This window comes from Dromiciops gliroides, chromosome 1 (assembly GCF_019393635.1).
Source record: "Dromiciops gliroides isolate mDroGli1 chromosome 1, mDroGli1.pri, whole genome shotgun sequence".
Taxonomy (NCBI): domain Eukaryota; kingdom Metazoa; phylum Chordata; class Mammalia; order Microbiotheria; family Microbiotheriidae; genus Dromiciops; species Dromiciops gliroides.
In genome coordinates this window covers 288667038-288677901 of record NC_057861.1, presented here as the reverse complement: position 1 = coordinate 288677901, position 10864 = coordinate 288667038, and the positions used below count along the sequence as shown (strand labels likewise).

General features: G+C 37.7%; 1 protein-coding gene across 1 annotated transcript; it reads left to right on the top strand.

The window, feature by feature from the left end:
- The first annotated feature begins 3325 nt into the window (after window positions 1-3325).
- Window positions 3326-4459, top strand: LOC122748524 (protein DDI1 homolog 2-like). The gene has a single exon (XM_043994168.1). It carries the CDS (start codon window positions 3326-3328, stop codon window positions 4457-4459), a length of 1134 nt encoding a protein of 377 aa, XP_043850103.1.
- Window positions 4460-10864: the final 6405 nt, after the last annotated feature.

Below are 10864 nucleotides of genomic sequence, written 5' to 3'. Positions count from 1 at the left end.
CTTAAGATGTGACTTTTAGGGGGGCAGCTAGGTGGTGTAGTGGATAAAGTACCAGCCCTAGATTCAGGAAGAACTGAGTTCAAATCTGGTCTCAGACACTAAGCACTTACTAGCTATGTGACCATGGTCAAGTCTCTTAACCCTCATTGCCCCCTTCCACCCCCACCAAAAAAAAAGCAAAAAGAAAGTTTTGGGGGCAGCTAGGTGGCGCATTGTATAAAGCATCGGCCCTGGATTCAGGGGGACCTGAGTTCAAATATTACCTCAAACACTTGACACTTACCAGCTGTGTGACCCTGGGCAAATCACTTAATCCTCATTGCCCTGCAAAAAAAAAAAAAATTATTTTTAGGTAGTGTGTAGAGAAAATAAACTGGTATGAGGAATTTACTTAATAGAGAAACCTTCCTTATTATCATCAACAAAAAATATTGACTGATAATTCATCTACTAAAGGAAAGGCATTGAAGATGACAGAAACTTGAAGGCACTACAAACAAACAGCACAGGAGATACAAAACAAGTGAATGTGAGCCCACATGACAATGTATAAGGGATTTCATGTGTCCCTAAATGCCTTTTCTTTCAGCCTGTAATAACAGAAAAACTTGGCAAAGAAATTTGAGTAGATTAGATGATACTAAGACAACATTTTTAGAGAGAAATATTCATAGTCAAAACTTTTAAAGAAGCACAGGTTTTTGAAAGTTGGAAAGGACCTCCATAGCCACCCCCAACTCTACAATGATATACCTGACAAGCAGTTATTCAGCCTCTTCTGAAGACTTTCACTGATGGGGAATATAACATCTCTGTTTCATGCTTTAAAAAAATAAAAAGAAAGAAATGGAAAAGGGGGAAAAGTTGCTATTTAAAATGATTACCTGATTCACTACAAACACTCATTTCTTGAAGAAAAATTGAAATATGTTTGTCAAATTCCATTTACTAAGGCAGGAAAGTTGGTTAATACATTTTAAAATGATTTTGATTTAAAAAGGTCAAAACAGAAAGGTGTCTGATCAACCCTGAATTCACCATAAAATTAAATTAACCGGTAAATACCATTTCTTCAGCATTCTAGTTACTATATTGCTTTCAACAAAGGCTGTATGAATGTAGTTTGAACTCCTAGAATGAAATACCTTTGAAACAAAAATAATATAAACTGAAAAATAATAATAGAAGATTTATCACATTAAAATACCTTCATTATTGTCTTTCATTCTTAACAAAGTTGTTTTATCTATCTTTTAATTACCTTATTCTCTTCATCATCATCATTTTCATTCCTGAATTTAGGTTTTGTGAGGCATATATATTGACATATGTCATGATAGAGTTCTTATCATTTCTTACACAGCAATTAGAGCTGAAACAAATCTTAAAAGTCATCTTGTATAACCCTTCATTTAACAGATCTTGGTTTTAGGGAACAGAGGTGGGGTTCTGCAGGTATAGATTGTAGCATACCTTGTCAGACTTGGTTGCTTTGATGGTCAGGCATTCTTTACTGTTTCTCTTTATTAAAAAGGAAAAGTTCAGTGTGTGTGTTAGCACGCATTTACCCACTTTTATATTTGGGAGGGTTGTCTTAGGAAATTATCATCATGAAAAAATCAAAAGGCATTCAATTTTTAAATGGAAAAACATACATATTAATACTCAACGAACAATCCTTTTTAACACCATAAATAAAAGTTTTTTTGAAAAAATTACATTTTCTTCCAACATCCTTTTTTTCTTAGAAGCAATGAATTTTCCAGAAGTGTGAGTGCATGCTCACTCACACACACACACAGAGATGTTTTTGCAAGAAATGTTTAATAGTGGTCGGCAAGCAGGGAGTGGTACTGAAAAGACATGTAAACAAAGATATGCTGTACTACTAAGTGGTCTGGTGAAGGCCAAAGACACTATGTGCACAGGTGTTAGTGCATTTGACCCCTTTTTACCTTTAATCTTGATTTGTGATCCTTCTACTGAAGCTAAATCTTTCATCTCACATAGATTTCCAGATGCCAGTGAAAGTCCCACTCCGCTCTGCATCACACATTCTGACTAAATTTGAAAGAAATTATACTCAGTGTAAGAAAGGGACCTTAAGTTTAGTGGCTGGAGTAATGAAATTGCCCAAATAAATACCTGGAAGAAAAATTACCTTGACAACTGTCCTTAAGCCCTCATTTGAAATCTTAAAACCGAAGACTGGGTAGCATCTGGAACAGCTGCCACAAACAGCTGTGACCGACTTTAATATTGTCACTTATAGTCAGTATAAATATTCTTCACAATACTGCAATGCAGATGCCCTTCCCAGACTCCCTGGACAAATTTTTGCAATAGAACCTAATACCAAAAAAAGTTATTTTTTGTGTTTTCCAAAAATTACAAGTGAAAAGACTGAGAATTCAACTTAACAAATATTAAAATGCCAGAATTAGGCTAAATACACTAGGAGGCAGTCTGTGATAGAGGACAGAGTATAGACTATGGAATCAGAAGAAAAGAGGTTCACCCCAAAATCTGAGGCTAGGGGTTCAAATGCCACCACTGAAATGTTGAGTCAGTAAATCAGTTATTCTAAGTGAACCTCAGTTTCCTCTTCTATAAAATCAAAGAGCTGGGTTAGTTGGCCTCACTAGATTCCTTTTACCTGAGTTCAAATTAGGCCTCTGGTACTTATCTGCTGTGGGACTGTGAGCAAAGCCAGTTAATCACTGAAAAATAAATAAATAAACAAACAAATAAATAAATATATGAGTTCTTGAATATGTAACAGCCACTATGCAAAGTACTAGGGATCCAAAGGTAAGAAACAAAAACAAAGACCAGTGGCTATGCTCAAGAACCTCCCATTTTTATTCGGAGCTAAGAGTAAATGGGTAAGTGCCTACAAATGCACCCAGAGCTGCTTGGAAGGCAGCTGAGCTGGGAGGGGAAGGAGTGGGACCTGAACTGGAGCCTCGGTTCCTTCCCATTTCCCAAGGGGTAAACTTTAAAGAGCTATATCTCTCTAGGGGTGGGCGTTATCATACTTGGTTGAAATCAAACTCAAGGTATGAGGCGAGAAGGAATTAAAAATCCAACAACTAGGCGCTCTCGCCTCGAGTCTTCCCACCCCTCCCACCAGCTCCCGGACCGACTCAAGGCCTGCAGAGGGGTGGGAAGGCCTTGGCCTCCCAAGCCCCCCAGGAGTCGGCCCCACTGGCAATGACAGTTGCTCTTTGAATGCTCAACTGACCGAGCAAAGGCGCCCGCGCTTGGGCCGCGAGGCCCTCCAGGACCCAACCTCCGCCGGAGGTGTAGCCAGGGAGACCCAGCGATGCATCTCACGGTGTACTGTGTGCGGAGGGACTCCACCGAGGTGACCTTCTCCCTCCAGGTCGACCGGGACTTTGAGCTCTACAACTTCCGGGTGCTCTGTGAGCTGGAGTCTGGCATCCCTGCCGAGGAGGCGCAGATTGTCTTTGCAGAGAACTGTCTTGAAGACAACCACAGATCCTTGGCGTCCTACGGCCTGAAAGATGGTGATGTAGTGATTCTACGGCAAGTGCACAACGAAGAGCCCAGGTCTCCTGGCGAGTTCACAGGGATCGACTTCAGCAGTATAGCTGTGCCGGGCTCGTCCAGCTCCCAGCACCTGCAGCCTTCGCAGTCATCGGGTAGCTTTGTAGAAATGGCTTCAGCCCCTGAGGCCACAGACAATCCTGCAGCACTCAGAGATGCCTTACTTTCCAATCCCCATGACTTGGCTCTGCTCAAAGAGCGCAACCCATCCCTGGCAGAAGCCCTGCTCAGTGGGGACCTTGAGGAATTTACTAGGGTTTTGATGGAACAAGAAGAAGACCAAACCCTGAGAGAGGAAGAGAGGTTCCGCCTCTTTGTAGCTGACCCCTTTGATCTTGAAGCACAGGCCAGGATAGAAGAAGCCATCAGGCAACAGAACATTGAAGAAAACATGTCCATAGCAATGGAAGAGGCTCCTGAGAGCTTTGGCCAAGTTGTGATGCTATATATAAACTGCAAAGTGAACGGACATCCTGTGAAAGCCTTTGTTGATACGGGTGCCCAGATGACTATTATGAGCCAAGCTTGTGCAGTACGGTGTAATATATTGAGACTTGTAGACCAGCGGTGGGCAGGGATTGCTAAAGGTGTGGGAATTCAGAAGATTATTGGTAGAGTACATCTAGCTCAGGTTCAGATTGAAGGAGATTTCCTGGCATGTTCTTTTTCTATAATAGAAGAGCAGCCCATGGATATGCTTCTGGGCCTGGATATGCTCAAGCGACATCAGTGTAACATTGACCTCAAGAAAAATGTACTAGTAATTGGTACAACAGGCACGCATACAACCTTTCTTCCAGAGAGGGAACTCCCAGAATGTGCAAGGTTGGTATATGATCCAGGGCAAGATGACCTGCGAGTGGAGGAGAAACACTACAAAAAGCTTTAGAAGATTCAGAATGTCAGAAGCCATGATGCATATAACGAATGAGTGTTGCATTTGGATTGGTCTGTAGAACAGGGAAGAATGATAAAGAAATAACCTCACTGGCAGTGTTATCATTACTAACTTTAGGTGGTACTAGCAATTCAGCCCATTCTAGAGGACTGTTCTGAGATCAGAAAAACTATAAATCTTTATCACACTGTCTCTCTGTCCCAGCTTCAGCCTACTCATACAAATCAGCCTATAAGAAAGTGTTGAAGCTAATACTTGGAAGATTTTTAGAACTTCAGCTGAATTCCAGATAACATGTGAAGAAAGAGAATATCCCCTTTACTGGACTTTTTTGTCCACACTTCTGCCAGAGAGCCCTGTTAGACCAGACAGCAAGCTATCCAAGTTTTGTGTAATTCATTGGGGATAAAGAAGTTGCAGATAATCTAAAATATCTCTTACTAAGGAAAATGCCCATAACATCAGTTTATCTCATTGAAGAACAGAAAGCTAATTTATTACATCTTTCCAGATGTACAATTCACAAATGTTTCTAGGTGAAAAGGGGGTGTGTTTAGAATTTCAGGATCTGAGTTAACCATGGTTTTCACCAACATGAATGAATGTGCAACCCAAGATTAAATAATAGAATGAGCCAGTTGACCCACAGTAGAATAGTGGAACTGAACTTGGGGCTTTTTGCTAAAGTATGGCAGTCTTTCTCCTGTCCAACAAAACAAAATAAAATACAATACAGTAAAAAAAACACACACATACACACACACAAAATACATTATAGATTAAAAAAATGAGCTGCAGAAGATAGCCTTTCCATGTCCAGGAGAAAAATATTCCACTCTCAGCATCTATTGAGAATTCACCTATAGAAACACCTATGGAGATAGATGTAGATGAATGTTATGTATTTACTTTTCATAATGTAGCAATTAGAATGCCAATGTTAAAAATACTGGTATGACTGACCTCAATATAGATAATCCTTCGATGGAGGTAGAAGCATCAAAGCATAAATACCACCCGTAATTTTGAGTAATCCCATTTTTACTGCTGATTTATCACCCCCAATATAGTAATGTTGAAATGTGTGGTACAGGTAAACTGCCATATTTATGCTCCCCATTAAATATTTTGCGATTGATGATTCTACAGTAATTTATACATCCATTATCTGCTGGGATATCTTGTTTATTTGTAACTACTTTGAATGAACTTAAAGAATTTCTGTTCTTTAGTTGTAAAAAAATTAAAGAAGTCATACCGGAAGAAATCATCTATCATTAGGAAATAGTACAGTAAGACCACATTTTCAGTAAGTAGCTCTCTGAGAAATAGACCTAAAGTCAGCATCATAGGGAATTTGAGTTGGTCAGAAGTCACAAGTCTCTGTTAAGTGATAGCTGTACCAATGCCAAAGAGAGTTTAACAGCAATATCACTGAGTCCTGGAGTAGAAACTAGTAAACCTTCTGTTAACACTGAAGGTTTGTTTGTGAGCCTGACAACTGCTTTAGAAGATGTCCTGAAGTTACAACATCCAGTAATTGAGAGCTGTCTGGCTAAACTTTGCTGAAATATTGAATTAGCTACTAAGCAGCAACTTAGTTGCAATCTATTCATCCAAACCTGTGGATGTCACAACTAACACTTCTGAGCAAGCTGAGGCCTTGGCATCAAATTTAATAATAGTCCTCAATCAAGATAGTCAAAATGTATTTACAGGAGTGCCTAAAGTCAGGAAATCCTGTATCCTGAAGCTACAGTCTTCCCTTCATAGACTAGGGAAGTGTTTTTTTTCTTATTTTCACTTTTTCTTGCTTCAGTGACTGGTATCTTCCTCTTTGGTGTGCTTCTGGGGCTTTTCACTGAGTTTATGGAAATATAAACCTTGTTTTTCTCATTTTGTCAGTAAAGAACATCATAGTTCCTAAATAACAGTGGAAAAGATGACTTGTCCTTATTCCTTCAACAAATATATGCAAAGTATGCATATATAGGTATATATAATATATGTACGTATATATAATATATGTAAATATATCTATAAACCTGCAAATAAAGTATTGAGATATAATTTTTAAAAGGTTTTTTTTAATTTGGCTAAAGTAATTTGTGATCTCTTCTGATAATTTCTTCTATTCCATTTGATTTAGAAAAAGAGGTGTGGGGGCCGGGGAAGGGAGAGAAAAAAGGAGATTTTCCCATTAAGATGATGCATTCTGTAATAAAATGGACAGTTTTACCTTTAAGATGAAGAAAAATTTTCCTGAAATTAAAATTATTGGCAGACTAATTTTGTACACATTAAATGCTTATTATATTCTTGGACTGGTATCTAATAAAACATAGCATGCATGCATACCAGAAGCCTAATATAAAAAGATGAGATATTTTTCTTTTCTTATACTGAATATTAAGAAGAGGAAAGGGGTAGAATAATAACTAGATGGGGTTTGATGCTCTAGCATATTTTCCCAAAGAAGAAATAAGCAATTTGGAAATAAGAGCTAATAATTTTGCATAACTCCAACGGAAATTTCTATGATAGAATCAGCCTATTTGCTAATTTCTTTCTCAACAAGCATTTATTGGGGGCAGCTAGGTGGCGCAGTAGATAAAGCACAGGCCCTGGATTCAGAAGTACCTGAGTTCAAATCCGACCTCAGACACTTGACACTTACTAGTCGTGTGACCCTGGGCAAGTCACTTAACCCCCTTTGCCCCGAAAAACAAAACAAAAACAAAACAAAACACAAACAAACAAAACCCAAGCATTTATTAAATGCTTTTTAGGTACTATGAATTGAAAAGAAATAGTTCTTGCCTTCAAGGAACTTACATTCTACCAGGATGAGCATTTTTTTTTGGGGGGGGGGTGAGGATTGTAGATATAAGTGCATACAAAATAAATCCAACACAATGTTTTGTTTTGTTTTCTGGTTGGGAGATACTATCCTCTAAGAACATCAGGAAAAGTTTCATGTAGAAACTGGTGCAATGGTTTCCAGTAGTTTTAGTGAGTATATCCATTATAATAGATTTTAATTTTTCCTCATAGGTAATCATTAAAAGTATCAACACTGTGCTTTTGCTTTGGGAGACTAATGAACAAAAAGACTGCATTCCTAAAATAAATTATTTCACAAAGAATATTATAGAGTGGGTAATTGAGAATATATGTTTTAGAGCAGGTATTGAGAATCTTAGGAGATTTCACTTCTTTTTTCACATTTCACATGGTAGCCCACCTTGTTATGTTGGGCTTTCAGCTCATTACAACATTATTTAAGTGACCTATGTAAAAATCTTTGAAGTTATCTTTTTTGATCCCTCTCCCGCACTTCTCAAATTCAAACAATATTCAAGTGTTGTCTGTTTTATATTCCTTTGGAGAAATCAACTTATACCTTCACCAGTAATAAATTAGCATGCTTGTTTTCCCACATCCTTACCAACATTTAACTTTGTCATATTTTGCCACCTTGGCATATGCTCGATACAAGATTGTGTTGAAATTATTCTGTATTTCTTTGGTTATTAGTGATTTTTGAATACATTTTTTAAGCCGGTTGTTTTGATTTAAAAAAATAATAACTTTATAAGACATAAAGTAGCAATTGGGTTCAAAAAAATAAACTTCACAAGTATAGGATGGAGGAAGTAGTGTCAGCAGCTTGGGTGAAAAAAATAGGTTTTAGCTCATTAGACTCAGAAATATGATATTGCTGCCCCAAAAGTCATCTTTGGTTACAGTGAAAGACCTAGCAGGAGTGAGAAAGTGATAATCCTCTACTCCATCTCTTATTTTTCTGTTTTAACAACATATATTTGAATACCATTCCCCTTCTCTTTAAGGACTGCTTCATCTACATCTCAAATATTTGCTATATTGTTTAACTGTTATCATTTATTTTAAATTTGTTATTATAGTTTCACATATATAAAGAATGTAAGAGGACAGGTAGTGAAAGTCCCTCATTTTCCAGATGAGGAATGTGAACCCCCATGAAACTAAGTGACTTCTCCAAAATTTCACAGGTAGAAGATTTGATTCAAACCCAGGTTTTCTAACTTAAGAGCCAATGCTGCATCTACTGTAAATACTGTCTCCCAAATATCTCCCATTCTTTCCTCAAATGAGTTATTTTTACATTTTAATTCCTTCTGCCATCTCTACCCAGCAAACCATGCATAGTAACAAAGATTGAAGAGGAAAAATATTTGAGCAAACCTTACCAACAGATCCATGGAGCCTGACAATATACCTTCTGCATACCTTCTGCAAAGAAGAGGCAATGGTGGGGAAGAGGAGAGGCATAGACATTTTCTTAAAAAACAACAAAAAGCAAACTTTTTTCAATTAACAAAAAACAAAACAAAAACTTGCTTCCCAGGTTGATGGAGGTAGACACATTACAATGTCAGTGGCTCTTGGGTTCAGAATCTTAGGCCAGGGAGAGATGGCTAAGGTGGCGGTAGTGATGATTTGATATGACATATATCTGCCTCCTGTCTCTTCTTCTGAGCACCTTGCTGATTCATCTAGGCTGACTTGCCTGCCCTGTGGGTATCAGTTATTTGGTAATTAGTGTAGATGGCTGGCTTCTTTTCCACCAGAACTGCTTCCAAGAAAAATGGCTGGGTTGCAAACATATCTGGGGTATACTACCACACCCAGATGTCCTGTGTAGACACACCCAGATCTCCTGTAGACAACTACCTGTTGGTGGTAGTTGATCATCATGACTACGAAAAATTGTTGAGCTGGTGATAGTGGTAATGAGAAAGAGTACTTTTACACAATGATTTCTCTCCTCAGTAGTGGCTGCAGGGCTGGAAGCAGGTATGGTCATTTGGAGGACATTGCTATTTTCAAGGCTCTTGTGTTCAAGGCTACTTTTTTCTAAGGAATTCTTGGGAAGCCTTAGATGAAGGGCTATGAATATTTTAGCCAGTTTATTTCCACAACTTCAAATTATTTTCCAAAATGATTGTACCAATTTCCACCTCCATCAACATGCATTAGGGTGGGGGCAGCTAGGTGGTACAGTGGATAAAACACCAACCCTGGATTCAGGAAGGCCTGAGTTCAAATTTGACCTCAGACACTTGACACTTACTAGTTGTGTGACCCTGGGCAAGTCACTTAACACTCATTGCCATTCCAATTTTTTTAAATGCTTTAGTGTGCCTTTCTCTCAATAACACTCGACCACTGGCTATTCTCCTTCTTTTGTCATCTTTATCAGTTTGCTGGATGTAACATCAGGAGTGTTTTAATTTGCATTTCTCTTATTAGTGATTTAGATTACTATTACATATGGTTGTTAATAGATTGCATTTCTTTTGAGAAGTAGTTGTTTATATCCTTTAACTACTCATCTATTGCAGAGTAGTTTTTGATGTTCTGTATTTTGGTTACTTGTCTATATATTTTAGATACCAAATTCATCTGAGGAATTTCATTTTCCATTTGAATGTTCCTTATTATACTAGATACATTGATTTTGTTTGTGCAGAAGCTTTTCAATTTCATGTAACCAAAGTTATTGATTTTATCATTTATATTTTTTATCCTTTAAGAATTCATCTCTTTCTCATAGGTATCATGAATTCATCATATATGAATTTATTCTCTTCTAATTTTAATGATTATATTAATAGGTTGCATATGCATTTTGAATTTATTTGCAGATTATGGTATAAGGTGTTTATCTTAGCCTAATTTTTACAGACTGCTTTCCAGTTTTCCCAGATGTTCTTATCAAATAATGGGCACTTTCTTAAGTTATTTCTGTTTTCAGTTTTGTCGAACACTATGTTTTTGAGTTAGATTATTTTTTATTCCCCTTTCTCTAGTTTATTATAAAATTGACTAATTCTCTGCTTTAAAAAACCAAACCATTTTGATGACAGTTGCAAGTTTTGAGGTTTGGAAGTATTATTTCATTTTATTATCCCTTCTTTTTGTTCTGGGGCAATGAAGGTTAAGTGACTTACCCAGGGTCACACAGCTAGTAAGTGCCAAGTGTCTGAGGCCGGATTTGAACTCAGGTCCTCCTGAATCCAGGGCTGGTACTTTATCCACTGTATCACTTAGCTGCCCCCTTATTATTCCTTCTTTTAATTATCTCCTTTGGTTTATTTCCATACAATTTTTTTTATTCCATGTGAATTTTGGTATGCTTTCATCAAGTTCTATAAAGTATACTTTGATAGTGTGGTTTGTGTAACATTAAAACTTTAACTTTGGGGGGGCAACTAGGTGGTGCAGTGGATAAAGCACCAGCCCTGGATAACTGAGTTCAAATCTGGCCTCAGACACTTGACACTTGCTAGCCGTGTGACCCTGGACAAGTCACTTAACCCTCATTGCCCTGCAAAAAAAACCAAAAACATA

Excerpts from the sequence above, each read along its gene's own strand:
- LOC122748524 (XM_043994168.1), top strand. The coding sequence starts at position 3,326 with ATGCATCTCACGGTGTACTGTGTGCGGAGGGACTCCACCGAGGTGACC.